The sequence below is a fragment of the Oncorhynchus clarkii genome, chromosome 2 (assembly GCF_045791955.1).
Source record: "Oncorhynchus clarkii lewisi isolate Uvic-CL-2024 chromosome 2, UVic_Ocla_1.0, whole genome shotgun sequence".
NCBI lineage: Eukaryota > Metazoa > Chordata > Actinopteri > Salmoniformes > Salmonidae > Oncorhynchus > Oncorhynchus clarkii.
Window position 1 is genome coordinate 53,533,159 of NC_092148.1, and position 15,123 is coordinate 53,548,281.

Below are 15,123 nucleotides of genomic sequence, written 5' to 3' on the forward strand. Positions count from 1 at the left end.
CACACAAGCTTCCATTCTCCCTGTCACAATAGGATTTATGGGAGATTTAAGAAGAATTCTTCAACCCAGTTACTTTATTTGGAACCTAATATGTTTTTTTAAACCTTTTGAGATGGGAAAACATGTATTTTATGCTTGTGTGTGTGAAGTCAATGCAAATAATTTATAATCTGCATAATATTCTCTCCGGTGCAAATAGTCTGTAAGGTGCAGATCTGTGCAGGGAGACTGCTAGGTTTAGCTTTTCAGCAGTCTGATGGCCTGGTGGTAGAAGCTGTCTTGGAGCCTGTTGGTCCAAGAGCCGATACTCCGATACCGCTTGACAGATGGTAACAGAGTGAACAGTCCGTGGCTCGGGTGACTGGAGTCCTTGACGATCTTTCGGGCCTTCCTCAGACGCCGCCTGGTGTAGATATCCTGGAGGGCAGGGAGTGATGTATTGGACCGTCCGCACCACCACCCTCTGTCGGGCCTTCTGGTTGCGAGACAAATGGTCCCCCAAAGGGTTGGTGCACTGGCCACCCGAGCTGTGTACAAAATACATGCATAAGTATTACAAATGTGACTTGACTTTAGGATTAATTAGACAGGACTAGGATCTCTCTCTCTCTCTCTCTCTCTCACACACACACACACACACACACAATCACTTAAGCATGAGCTTGGTTCATGAAAATAATACAGTATATACATTTGGGATGAGTAAAGCAGTATGTAAACATTATTAAAGTGACTAGTATTCCATTATTGAGGTGGCCAGTGATTACATGTTTATGTATATAGGGCAGCAGCCTCTAAGGTGCTGGTTTGGTAACAGGGTGGAAACCGGCTAGTGATGGCTATTTATGTGGATAGGGGCGTGCTACCTCTGCTGTTTCCTGAAGTCCACGATCAGCTACTTTGTTTTGTTGACGTATAGTGAGAGGTTATTTCCTGGCACTACTCCGCCAGGTCCCTCACCTCCTCCCTGTAGGCTGTCTCGTCGTTGTTGGTAATCAGGCCTACTACTGTTGTGTCGTCTGCAAACTTGATGATTGAGTGGCCACGCAGTCATGGGTTAAATTAATGTTTTAGACTCAAATAACTTTATTTTTATTTTATTGATTTCTAGAACACCTGTTTTGATCCGATTAAATGTAGTATGACACCAAAGATTTTTTACATCATAGGGAGGCGACAGACAGTATTTGTGTTCCTTGGATTGTTACTGCGCAAGCGCAATTTCGTGAGTCCTTGGATGATCCGCCTGCTGTAGGTTACGCAGCCTGTAAAGGGACACATACAAAATGCAGAGCTGGAATCAAGTATATCGCACTCTGGCAACGGTAAGGAAAAACAATTCTATGTCAATTAGTTGTTCAAGTTGTCTGGAACAAATATGAGTTAATGCGACATACGTTGGAGAGTTATCTCGGCTGTTTTTCAACGTGATTTATGAATTACAGGCCTTGCTAGCCACCTAGAATAGCTATGCTCGTAAAACTCTCCAGCTATATACTAGCAGCTAGCTAGCCTAGCGTTAGCGAGTACACAGATCGTTAGTTAACTAATGTTAGTTGGCTCTTCCTATATTATATGCCCTCCCAAGCTAGCCTTGCTTGGTGCGTGTCTTGTACATACATTGGCGAACGTTAATGTCATTACAAAATAATCTATCTCAAAGTAAGCTAAATTAGCTAGCTAGCTAGCTACCACAGTCAATAAGCATCCTCTTGCGAATGACGAAAATGACATTTAGCCCGACAGGCTGACAAGCACGCGAGCCTGTTTGTGGACTGCTACCAATGTTACATAATTGATTGTCAAACTCCAACCACTCAACTTTGCTTTGTAAAGCTATTTGATTAATCATATAACTGTTGTTAGCCAACAATATATGTAAGTAAGATAACTATTTATTATTTTATTTTCACCAGTACTTGACAACTAACAGTAGTTAACAAATGTAGCTAGTATTGTAACTAGTTCATCCTTCTACGACCTTATAATCATCACATACACTCACTCACTGTAATACTTGCAATCCTGTTCAGATTGCATTGGCCTTTACAGGATTTTTGTCTTGCATTCTAGAGTGCGGAATAAAAAAAACTAAACATTAACTGACTTCTTGACATGGATGACAACATTAACTGACTTCTTGACATGGATGACAACTACAACAGCATCACAGCAGAACCATATACAACACAAGCTGACATTAAAGTCCAAATCTGTCTGCGCACTGTCTCAATTTGTGTCCTCTTCTAACACATACAGCGGAGCCACCAACTCCCGAATCGGCTCCAGGGTGCAACTGTTCTCTCCGTCCGAACATACGCTGACAAAGCACAGAGTAAGTCAACGTTTCACTCCAACGTCCAATTAGCTAATCCGAGGTGCTGCTCTTATCCAACTGAATCCCAACATCTACACAAGGTGAATACAACATGTTCCTCTACAACTTGTTGCCTCTTCTGATAAACATGTTCTTTGCACTCCTACAGTTGATGCTGACGTCACAGTGGTGGGCTCTGGTCCTGGTGGATATGTTGCTGCAATCAAAGCAGCGCAGCTTGGTTTCAAGGTAAAAAATTAGGCCTCAGTGTATCTACCTTCTGCAGCAATTGAATGTTCGCTCCCGTCCTCACAGGGCTCTGCGCACCTCCCTGGAAAAGTGGGATTCCGGCGTTTGTGCAGAGGTGCCGTCGGGCGGACGTTTTGATATAGCATCTTTTTGTTCAAGCTGACCTAGCCGAAGGTGTAAATACGGCTTAACCCTTTATTAGTAGTGATGCCCATCTTGTCGTCATTGTTCACCAACTTTGTTTTCTACTACAGACGGTGTGTGTGGAAAAGAATCCCACCCTGGGCGGGACTTGTTTGAATGTCGGCTGTATCCCCTCAAAGGTAAACATTGGGAATGAGGGGGTTCATAGAACTTTTGCTAGGTCTTATTGCGCAACACTGTGGCTGTGCAACTTCGTCTTTGCGAGTTGTTGAATAATGTAACATGTCTGTATCCCTTGTCCCTTTGTATAGGCCCTGCTGAACAACTCATATCTGTACCACCAGGCCCATGGCAAAGACTTTGAAAGCAGGGGCATTGAAAGTAAGAGTCCACATCAGCTAGAGCATTGGTCACCAGCAGCCTGGTCCTAGAGAGCTGAAGGGTGTGGACAGGCTTTCACTCCAGTCAAGTCTTTGGGGATGCCAGCAACAAACATTTACTTGACTCTTGCTCTTTCTGTCTCGCTCTCTCTCTGTGTCAGTCTCAGGGATTACATTGAACCTGGAGAAGATGATGTTACAGAAGAGCGGTGCGGTCAAAGCACTGACAGGAGGCATTGCACATTTATTCAAACAGAACAAGGTGAGGTCTCAACTTTATAGTTCCTCCCTACGTTGGAAGAGCGATGCCTAGTTCACTCTAGCCTCTGCCAGGCTTTCATCTCACCTTCTATATATAATCCTGTGGAAGTTCTTGTCAGAAAGAGGCTAAAAGAAGGTGGAGGGTATCCAAGCCGTTTCCCATCAATTGGAATCGGCACGTTCAGCGGCAGAGATTCTAAACCGAAAGCCAATCATTTTCAATGGTGCCCATGGGGGGTAGTCTCATTACAACAAAAAAATAAATAGCCATCAAAAAATATATATAGCATGCTAGCACCGTAAATGAGCTACATTCGGGATATTTTGCGCATCTGAAGAGGGATGGAGGGGGTGGTTGTTTTTGAAAAATCGTGTCTTCTCACAGCCAATCATTGCTCCACTCACACCTATTTTTACAATATGAATTTCCCCAGGCTCTGGAGAACAATGTGAGCGAGGCCTGGAGCCGAGCGGAGGCCAAGTTCACTCAAATTACACATTTGGCTCACTTTATGGATAAATGGCAACATCTAGGCAACTAATCAAGACAGCATCTGGAAATATGGGTTAGTTAGTGAGATTTCACCTCAGCAGGATTATAAACTTGAAACATCAGCAGCCTGTTTTGACTATCTTCTTTAAATGGAGGTGGCCATCTATGGACATTACATTGTCAATGGACTTGGGTCTTTTTCCTGTACTCCCTTGTAATTTGAATCCATCACTAAGTTTGATACCAGTGCAAGCTGTTTTGATGCTTCCCCTTGGATTCTTTGTTCCAGAGTTTGTTATGAACTTGACCCTGTCTTTAATTGATGATGTAATGTGGCGGTTTCCCCTCAGGTGACGCACGTGAACGGCTATGGGAGGATTACAGGCAAGAACCAGGTGACGGCCACGGCCGAGGACGGCAGCGAGCAGGTCATCAACAGCAATAATATCCTCATAGCCACCGGCTCAGAGGTCACGCCCTTCCCCGGGATTGAGGCACGTGGATGTACTACAGTACTAGTTTGTAGCAGATGACCAGCTGTTAGTTGACACGTGTCAAAGCTGAGTCCTAACTCTCCTAACCCCTGTGCTGTCAGGTTGATGAGGACACCGTGGTGTCCTCCACGGGAGCCCTGGATCTGAAGAAGGTCCCTGAGCAGCTCATCGTCATCGGAGCCGGAGTCATCGGGGTGGAGCTGGTGAGGGACGACACGCGCACACACATACACACGATTTACAGCATGGTCTGTAAAGAGTAAGTGGCGGTATGAGGATTCCAACTCTTGGGGGACACCTAAGGTCCAGTCTAACATCCTGTTTGGCTTCTCGTTCTCCAGGGGTCAGTGTGGCAGCGTCTGGGCTCCAATGTGACAGCGGTGGAGTTCCTGGGCCACGTGGGCGGCATGGGTATCGACATGGAGATCTCCAAGAACTTCCAGCGCATCCTGCAGAAGCAGGGTATTAAGTTCAAGCTGGGCACTAAGGTCATGGGTGCAATCAAGAGGCCCGACGGCAAGATCGATGTGGCGTGAGTTCCATCCCCCGGTGGTGTATGTGTGTATATAGGGTGGATCTAGCTGTGAATGGACAAAATCACTAAGATGAATGTCTATAGTTAAAAATCAGTAGGTATGACCTAGCCCAAACGTAACTGTGTTCTTGCCTCCAGTGTGGAGGCGGCTGCCGGCGGGAAGAACGAGACTCTGACGTGTGACGTGCTGCTGGTGTGTATCGGCAGACGGCCCTTCACCAGGAACCTGGGCCTGGAGAACGTGGGCCTGGAGCTGGACAACAGGGGACGCATACCTGTCAACAACCGCTTCCAGACTAAAGTACCCAGGTAGACCTAAACTACCACACCCCTCTGTTATATTCAACACCTGCTTTTTCAATGCACACCTATATTCCAACCACCTCTCACCAAGGTCTCTTTCAAAAGGCACTAAATGTGATACCGCAATCTTTCCTCCCCATTTATTCTATCTCCCTCTGTAGTATCTATGCCATTGGTGATGTGATTGCCGGGCCCATGCTGGCACACAAGGCGGAGGACGAGGGCATCATCTGCGTGGAGGGCATGGCTGGGGGCGGCGTGCACATCGACTACAACTGTGTCCCCTCTGTTGTCTACACACACCCCGAGGTGGCATGGGTGGGGAAGACGGAGGAGCAGCTCAAAGAGGAGGTGATACACACATCTCCCCAAACAAACACCCATAGTTTTGACCAAATTAAGTAGCGGACATGGCTTTTATATATAATATAATCACTGGATCAATGGTTTTGTTTGGATATCAGCTGCCAAAATGTTGATTTGTGATTTAAAAATGCACTGAACAAAAATATAAAACGCAACATGTAAAGTGTTGGTTTCATGAGCTGAAATTAAAGATCCCAGAAATATTCCATACGCACAAAATCTTATTTCTCTCAAATGTTGTGCACAAATTAGTTTACATCCCTGTTGGTGAGAATTTCTCCTTTGCCAAGATAACCCATCTCCCTGACAGGTGTGGCATATCTCAAAGCTGATTAAACAGCATGACCATTACATAGGTGCATCTTGTGCTGGGGACAATAAAGGGCCACTCTAAAATGTGCAGTTTTATCACACAACATGATGCCAAAGATGTCTCAAGTTTTGAGGGATCGTGCAATTGGCATGCTAACTGCAGGAATGTCCACCAGAGCTGTTGCCAGAATTGAATATTAATTTCTCTACCATAACCTGCCTCCCAACTTTGTTTTTGAGAATTTGGCAATACATCCAACCGGCCTCACAACCACAGACCACATGTATGTCTGGGTGAGCGGTTTGCTGATGTCAGCGTTGTGAACAGATTGCCCCATGATGGGGTTATGGTATGGACAGGCATAACCTACGGCCAGCGAAAACAATTGCATTTCATTGATGGCAATTTGAATGCAGAGATACTGTACCATGATGAGATCCTGAGGCCCATTGTTGAGACATTCATTCGCTGCCATCACCTCATGTTTCAACCTGATAATGCGTGGCCCCATGTCGCAAGGACTTGTACACAATTCCTGGAAGCTGACAATGTCCCAGTTCTTACTTGGCCTGCATACCCACCAGACATGCCACCCATTGAGCATGTTTGGGCTGTTCTGGGTATGACAACATGCTCCAGTTCCTGCCAATATCCAGCAACTTCGCACAGCCAATGACGAGGAGTGGGACATAAGGCAACAATCAACAGCCTGGTCAATTCTATGTGAAGGAGATGTCACGCTGCATGAGGCAAATGGTGATCACACCAAATACTTACTGGTTTTCTGATCTACACGCCTACTTTTTTTTTTTAATGATATGTAACCAACAGATGCATATCTTTATTCACAATCATGTGAAATACATTGACTAGGGCCTAATTAATTTATTTAAATTGACTCATGTCCTTATATGAACTGTAACTCGTTTCGTTTTATATTTTTGTTCAGTATTGAAATCCCTGCAGGTATAAGAGTTAGCCACAAGGTGGCGATACTCTCCCCAAATTGTTGACTTTCCAAAGGAGCCAAGGTCTCTCAAAGAATCACACATATACTTTCAACACAAGAGTGACCATAAAGCATAACAGTAACCTCAACTCTACTTCGCAGGGCATCCCATACAAGGTGGGCAAGTTCCCATTTGCCGCAAACAGTCGAGCCAAGACCAACGCAGACACTGATGGCCTGGTGAAGATCCTCGGCCACAAGGAGACAGACCGGATATTGGGCGCTCACATCCTGGGCTGTGTGAGTCATGCTACATCTGTGCTCCTTACCAGATGAAAATGTGGGCTATAGCGTATGAAGTTGTATGCTAACTATGGTGACCTTTGACCCTTGTCTAGGGGGCAGGAGAGATTATCAACGAGGCGACGCTTGCCATGGAGTACGGCGCGTCCTGCGAGGACGTCGCCAGAGTTTGCCACGCCCATCCCGTGAGTTTAACACACACACACACGACAGGGGCATGATCAAATACTCATTCATACATACATGTATCTATTTTATTTATCCGTTATTTTACCGGGTAAGTTGACTGAGAACACGTTTTAATTTGCAGCAACGACCTGGGGAATAGCTATAGGGGAGAGGAGGGGGGTGAATGAGCCAGTTGTAAACTGGAGATTATTAGGTGACCGTGATGGTTTGAGGGCCAGATTGGGAATTTAGCCAGGACACCGGGGTTAACACCCCTACTCTTATATGCATACAACATGTCATGTTGTAGAACAATGCAAGTTCAACAATGCCATGGATATGTGGTAGTTACTAATATTTCAAATGGGAGATACTTTTTTGTAAAACAATCACTGGGCGAGCCGTCATACCCATCGTAGAACAGGGGTTGGCTGGTCAGTCAAATTTATATTTATAATACTATTAACATGGACCATCAAGCTATTTGATTATCTATTTTAGGACACTTGGGGGTAGGCCTATTAGGGGAAAAAATGTGATGACTCTTTAGAATCTGACCTTCTTGCCATGATCTCAATAAGTTATAGCACAAGGGATGGCAAATCAGGTAATGGCAAATTTCAGTCTGAAGGAAGTATGCTTTGGAGTGATTGAAATGCATCAGGAAGGTATTGGGATGTTCAGGAAAACATCAGGGATGAATAAACAATATTTTTATTCATTTTATTTCACCTTTGTTTAACCAGGTAGGCTAGTTGAGAACAAGTTCTCATTTGCGACCTGGCCAAGATAAAGTGTAGCAATTCGACACATACAACAACACAGAGTTACACATGGAATAAACAAAACATACAGTCAATAATACAGTAGAACAAAAGAAAACAAAAAGTCCTAATACAGTGAGTGCAAATGAGGTAAGTTAAGGAAATAAATAGGCCATGGTGGCGAAGTAATTGCAATATAGCAAATAAACACTGGAATGGTAGATCGGCAGAAGATGAATGTGCAGGTAGAGATACTGGGGTGCAAAATAAATAAATACCAGTATGGGGATGAGGTGGGGAGATGGATGAGCTGTTTACAGATCTTATGTATGTTTGATTGGTGAATCAATTCCGCTCTCAGTTATTCTGTGCAGATTCATCTCTCATTTCTAACAAATCCTGCGCAGCTTGTATCATAGGTGAAAACATGCACATGTTCCAGTCTTAGCTTTTAGGGCTGGGGTCATAGTCTGTAATAGATTCAACCGTTCAAAATCTGGAGGTAAATTTGTGGGAAGAAAACGATTTGCCAGGATCGCTAGAAACGGTTTTACTGCGCCGTTTGTCCCAGCCGCTAGTAAGGTTATGCGCGTAACCACGGTTCTGAAGTGCCGCATTCAACTGACTGAGGAAGACAACACATTCTTTCATATTATTACTGCGAGCAGCACAATAACTAATATAGGGCCCTAGCCGCAATGTCATTCAAATGCACACACATCCACATTTGTGGGACCACACCACCAACCTGTCAATCTAACCTCTTCTTCCATCCATCTCTCTCTTCCAGACTGTGTCCGAGGCCTTCAGAGAAGCAAACCTCGCAGCCTCCTTCGGGAAAGCTATTAACTTTTAACTGCCGTCTTCGCTCACACAGCTGTGTACATAACCGTTCTGTCCACGACGTCCCCAAACCAGAAATCTGTCCACAAGCAACGCACACACTCTAGGAGGGGGACACGGAATGTACCGTGACCCCTCAACTCCAATTAAGGGACTCCTCTGTATACATAAATAGAAAACAAAGACACACCTTGTATCACATTAAGTATGTAATTTAAACGTTGTCAATAAAGGGGTTTGGGTGGTAAAAACGGACTGGAGATCAAGTCTTTTTGACTTTCTACATTGGTGTCTTGGGTGTTGCACTCAAGGTTTGATGCTATATCAAATAGCTAACTATATATGTGTATATATATATATATATATGTATATGTGTATATGTTAGTCGCAGTGTATCTAGCATTTTTCAAACACCACTTTCTTATTAGGACAGTGCTCAGAGATGTATATTCATTGGTTGGTATTGGGTGGAATACTGCTGTTTTTAACAATAAGAGATGAGTCATGACTGAATATTTTTAAAGACTGAGGCAAAACTACTTTTCAATCGGAGTAAAGAGGTTGGAAAGTCCAAAGCAGCAACTCGCTTGTATGAATTTCAATACTTATTCAAATATGGCTGTATTGTCTGTGTATACGTTCTTGCTTAAATCCGAGCTCTACAAAACCAATAAAATGTAGTAAGGTTTCAAGTCTAGTGGTGTGTGATGCATTGAAGTGGTCTTCAGTGCAGTGTGTGGAACAGCAGAGGGACCTATACCAACTACTTCAGTAAGATGTGACTTCCTCTCCATCTTCATGCATTTGGAGTCACTGTAAGCCAGGTGACAGCAGTAGTGGTAGTCTGCTAAAGGGTTTTCCTAGACACAGATCAAAAGCCTTCTGGACTTAATAGCATGCTCAATCACTGAAATGGTTAAGTCCAGAAGTATACTACAAAGGATCAATGATTTAGCCAGACAACTCTCTAAAACAACCAGAAATAATTACTGCAACAGGGAGCCCCATTAAATTGTTTTCACTAATTAGTATTTTGACTGATGTGACTGGTCAAAAGACCAATTGGTGGGAAAAAAAGATCAGAATAGGGCTGCCTATGTAAATGCAGCCTTAGCTGGCTAACTCATTGATCCTGCTTTGCTGTATAGCCACCCCTCAAGACTAGGGGGGTATATCCGCTTTAATGTTGCGGGTAGATTGACGGAAGCCTCAATGCCATTTTCTGCATTTCCAATTCCCCATAAATTTTTTGGTAAATATATGACATTTTTACAGACACAATTTTACATTGGTCCCCCCCCCCCTTCAGTACTCCTCCCATTTATCTCTGAACACCATCCCGTTTTGATTTTTATTAGCCATATATTTTTCAACTGTGGTGTAACGTTTCACAAAAGTCCTGAACCTTTTTATTCTCATAGTTTCTACAGATTGTAAAGAATGTTTAGCTAAGAGTATATTATTGATCGATTGACTATGACTTTTCAAATCACCCAGCAGTGCTATTTGCAGAGTTTGTTCCATGTAAATGTTGTAATTCTTCAGCCTTTCTGGAACCTCAGACCAAAAATAAGCTATGCATGGTAAGTACCAAAACAAGTGATCTAATGGTTGTATCCCCCATATAAACTGAACAAATATATAAATGCAACATGTAAAGTGTTGGTCCCATGAGCTGAAATAAAAGATCCCAGAAATGTACCATATGCACAAGAATGGTCTGATTTTGTGAACAAATTTGTTTTCATCCGTTAGTGAGTATATCTCTTTTGCCAAGATAATCCATCCACTTGACAGGTGTGGCATATCAAGAAGCTGGTCATTACACAAGTGCACCTTGTGCTGGGGACAATAAAAGGCCACTAAAATGTGAATTTTTGTCAGGCAACACAATGCCACAGATGTTTTATGGGAGCGTGCAATTGGAATGCTGACTGCCCAAATGTCCAACAGAGTTGTTGCCAGAGAAGGTCATTTTGGAGAATTTAGCAGTACGTCCAACTGGCCTCACAATCGCAGACCACATGTAACCACGCCAGCCCATGACCTCCACATCTGTCATCATCTGAGACCAGCCACCCGGACAGCTGATGAAACTCAGTATTTCTGTCTGTAATGAAGCCCTTTTGTAAAGGAATAACTCATTCTGATTGGCTGGGCAGGGGCTCAGCCATGGGTGGCCATTGTGAAAGCCATAGATTAAGGTCTCATGAATTTACTTGAATTGACTGATTTCTTTATATGAACTGTAACTCCTAGGGTTTTCTAAAATCTTTGAAATTGTCCTCTCACTGTCAACTGCGTTTACTTAACATGTGTAAATATTTGTATGAACATAAGATTCAACAACTGAGACAAACTGAACAAGTACCACAGACATGTGACTAACAGAAATAGAATAATGTGTCTCTGAACAAAGGGAGGGGTCAAAATCAAAAGTGACAGTCAGTATCTGGTGTGGCCACCAGCTGCATTAAGTACTGCAGTGCATCTCCTCAATGTCCAAAAGGCATGGTCACGCAGATGAGCAGGGACCCTGGGCATCTTCCTTTTGGTGTTTTTCAGAGTCAGTAGAAAGGCCTCTTTAGTGTTTTCATAACTGTGACCTTGCCTACCGTCTGTCTGTAAGATGTATCTTAACAACCGTTCCACAGGTGCATGTTCATTAATTGTTTATGGTTCATTGAACAAGCATGGGAAACAGTGTTTAAACACTTTACAATGAAGATCTGTGAAGTTATTTGGATTTTTATGAATTATCTTTGAAAGACAGGGTCCTGAAAAAGGGACGTTTCTTTTTTTGCTGAGTTAATATATAACATTCTATTGGTTGGTGAGGCACCCATGCTCAGGAGGAATGACAGTGGTCTTTCTGAGTGCAACTCGCTCAGTAGACTGGGGATGGTGGATGGCATGGTGCTGGTACCTGGAGCTGTCAGACCTGTCATTGAAGCTCTGAACGAGGCAGGGCTTGGGGACCTGGAGCATTGTCTACGGAAATGCCCCTCCCCACATTGGTAACAGGTGGCTCTGTTAGGACTTGGGAGACCTGAATGTCACTCTGCCCTGGCTGGATCCCCTCCTTCCACTCTCAGAAGCTATTGGAGCTGGGTAGGGGGTTGTGTAAGGCTTTTCAGTTCCACCTGCATATGTTTCACCTCTTCTAGCACAGACTCAAACTGTTCCTGGGTGACATACGTGGGGCCCTTAAACTCTGTATATCGCTGGTGGTTAATTTGAGTCAGACCATGATGATATGCATTGAGCCCGGAGTTTGGCCAATGGTAGACTTGAAGTTGTGCACATGTACTAGCTGCTGTGCTTGAGCCAGGGTTCCAGGTTATGGTTCATTACCTCATATGCTACCTTTAGATGTTTAAGTCCCTTAAGGAAAGCATTGGTGGCAAGCTGATCCTAAATCACCAAGTCAACACCAGGATAAGCAAGAGAAACTAGGTGGTTGACCTCCTTCGGCAAACTCAGCAGTTTGCTGAGATTGGTGATCAAAGGGAATTATGAACGAGCCCCAGTCCGTCCACCTTCCCCTCAAAAGTGGCCTGCATCCCTCCTCTCTGTGCCACTCCCCTATCTGCTGACTGGCCACAGGAGATATGGATATGGGCCTGAACTGTGGGCATTCTGGTCAATGACATATAGTTCTGCTGCAAAGGGACGGAGAACATCGGAGGAGGATGTGTTTGGTAGAACCCCACAGAGAGGTGCCGACCAGCTGCAGCACCATGGCAACTGAGGTTAGGTGGAGCAGACTCGTGACTTCAGGACGACGTCTACCTTCCTGCCCATCCTCTTCTCCATTTGGTCGCATCTCTTCTCCAATTGGTTGCTTAGCTGACGCGGGTTCTCTTTCAACCCTTCATTTATCTGCTCCATCAGCACATAGCTCTTCAGCCCCATCATCAGATCCAACCATCTCAATGTCCAAAAATGAAAAGGGGAAAAAAAGTATATATTGCACAGAAAATTCAAAACAGCGATATCTGTGTTTCTGCAGGCTCAGATGACCTATGCAATGGGTGTGTTTGAGGAGGGAAAGCATACAGTAGGCCCCCTGGCCATGTGTGAGCTGAGGCGTCCATGCCCTGGGGGCTTTTGGACTCTGCCAGAGAGAACCAGAGGGAGCAGGTCCACGTGTTCTGTTCTGAACCGCTGCCATATCATGGTTTCTGTCGTGACAAGAAATCTGCCACCTCGCCTGGGAGATGAATGGCTCATAGGGAGGCCAGATGTGGTAGGGCCCATATCAAGAGTTGTTGGGCCACCTGTAGGGAACTTTACAGACCTGGTTCCCCCTTGATGGTTGACGTGGAACACTGTCGATGTATTGTCTGATCGTATCAGGACACTGCAGAAAGTGATTCAGGGCTAGGTAAACTGTAGGAATTTCTAGCATGTTGATGAGCTCTTTCCTCCAGTAGGGGCACCACTCTCCCCTTACAGACCTGTGTTGCCACACCGCTCCCCAGCCTGTTAGTTAAGCGCCGGCCGCCACTACTTCCCGCCCTGCCGGAATTGATCTGAGGGACACCTGTAGCCAGGTAAGCTCTCTTCGAACACGGCCGCAGAGTAGAGTAGCACGCCCATGTCACCTGTATTTTGGTGTTTCTGTCCCAGTTGGGGTCCAAGTGGAGATCATTAAACCACACTTGTAGTGGCCTTGAAGTAAGCAGACCTAACGGTGTCACCGTGGAGGCCACCGCGAGCATGCGCATCAGTTGTTGTAATGTCCGTACCTTCACCAATGCAATCAACTGGAATTGTTGCAGAAGAAGATTGCTGTCCACGCAGTTCAGAGCCATGCCAATAAAGGTGAACTTTTGGCTTGGTGTGAATTTGCTATTTTCATTGTTCATGGTAAGACCCAGTTCGGTGACGTGGGACAGCGCTGTGCCCTCGGCCACAACTTGCGAGTGGGGGCACAGATGAGCCAATCGTTGAGGTAAGAAAGGATCTTGATCCCCTGTATGTGGAGGGTTCACAGGGCTGCACTTGTGAAGACGCAAGGAGCCAGGGAGAGACCAAAGGGTAATACCGGAAAATGGTATGCCTGGCCCTGGAAGGCGAACCACAGCAAACGCCTGTGTTCCGGTAACACAGGAACGTGAACGTAAGCATCTTTTCGGGCCAGGGATGTGAACCACTCCCCTGCGGATACAGTATGGAGAACATTGACCGTCCACAACATGTAAAAGGGGAGAACTTTTAGGAAAGCATTGAACCGTTTTAAATCCAGAACTGGACGGAAGCCTCCATCTTTCTACGGAATCAGGACATTGGTTGAGTAAAAGCCACCTGCTGTTCTGATGCTTTTACTCTTTTGATCGCACCCTTCCCCAGGAGAGATGTAATCTCCTGGTTGATGGTGCAAGCTTTCAGGGGTTCTGTGACTGAAGTCATTCTGATCCCTGAGAATGGTGGGGGCCGGTGTCGGAACTGCAGCCTGTACCCTTGTGAGAGGGTCATCACCACCCATGGGTCTGAGGAGTGGGATGCCCAGTAGGTCAGGTGCTGCTTGGTAAATCAGCCAATGGCCAACCCCCGCCATTCAGTTTCTGGGGGGGCTGACCACGACCACGGCCTGCCATTGGTTTCGTGGGCTTTCCCTCTTGTGGTGGGTCTGGGTGGGTCCTGGCGAATAACGCCGGACGCTGTCAAAGGCAGCAGGGGTCAGAAAGGGCTTTGCGCAGGTGGCATACACATAGGCAGGCGAGGCACAGGTCATGACCATCGTCTACTTATAGTTCAGCGCCACAAGAGGAGCAGCCATGCATGCCCAGCATCATGGGAATGCGGTGTTCTCTCAGCTCAGAATATGAAGAAAATACATTTGAAAATATCAAATATTCCTTATGCAATACACTGATTCATCAAATGAATTAATATAACAGTAACCGGAGACTGTACACTACAGCTACCACAATACACATGGTCTCATCCATGGCACCACTCTCCTGGGTCCTCTGTGTTTCTCCACATTCTGATTTGTTTACCATGTAGGAATGGTCGAAATGGCTGAGGTATCCAGCTACCTTTCAAAAGGGCCAGCGGCTGCAGGACATGGGTGCAGTGTGGTGGAAGACAAAGAACTATAACCCCTTCCCTTAGAGCCGCCACGAGCAACTCTGGGTCCATGTGGCTCTCCTGCCCATCGAAGAGGTGAAGTAGAGGGCTCTCCTGATGTTGATAAAGGGGGCGACGTCCTTTCCAGCTGCGTTGAAGCAGG

General features: G+C 45.3%; 1 protein-coding gene across 1 annotated transcript; it reads left to right on the forward strand.

Annotated features, from left to right (window-relative positions):
• The first annotated feature begins 845 nt into the window (after window positions 1-845).
• Window positions 846-9,133, forward strand: LOC139369694 (dihydrolipoyl dehydrogenase, mitochondrial-like). The gene is made up of 14 exons (XM_071108955.1): window positions 846-1,325; window positions 2,260-2,335; window positions 2,487-2,566; window positions 2,821-2,889; window positions 3,022-3,091; window positions 3,252-3,352; window positions 4,195-4,338; window positions 4,440-4,541; window positions 4,680-4,870; window positions 5,012-5,182; window positions 5,338-5,527; window positions 6,967-7,104; window positions 7,203-7,292; window positions 8,830-9,133. The coding sequence occupies exons 1-14, from the start codon at window positions 1,287-1,289 to the stop codon at window positions 8,893-8,895; spliced, it is 1,527 nt and encodes a 508-aa protein (XP_070965056.1). The 5' UTR covers window positions 846-1,286; the 3' UTR covers window positions 8,896-9,133.
• The last annotated feature ends 5,990 nt before the right edge of the window (window positions 9,134-15,123 follow it).

What these genes read in the sequence shown, in the direction of transcription:
- LOC139369694 (XM_071108955.1), top strand. Translation starts at nt 1,287, where the DNA reads ATGCAGAGCTGGAATCAAGTATATCGCACTCTGGCAACG. An exon ending in CAGCGCAGCTTGGTTTCAAG is followed by an intron (nt 2,567 to 2,820) that starts GTAAAAAATTAG and finishes TTTCTACTACAG; the next exon opens with ACGGTGTGTGTGGAAAAGAA. An exon ending in GAGTTTGCCACGCCCATCCC is followed by an intron (nt 7,293 to 8,829) that starts GTGAGTTTAACA and finishes TCTCTCTTCCAG; the next exon opens with ACTGTGTCCGAGGCCTTCAG.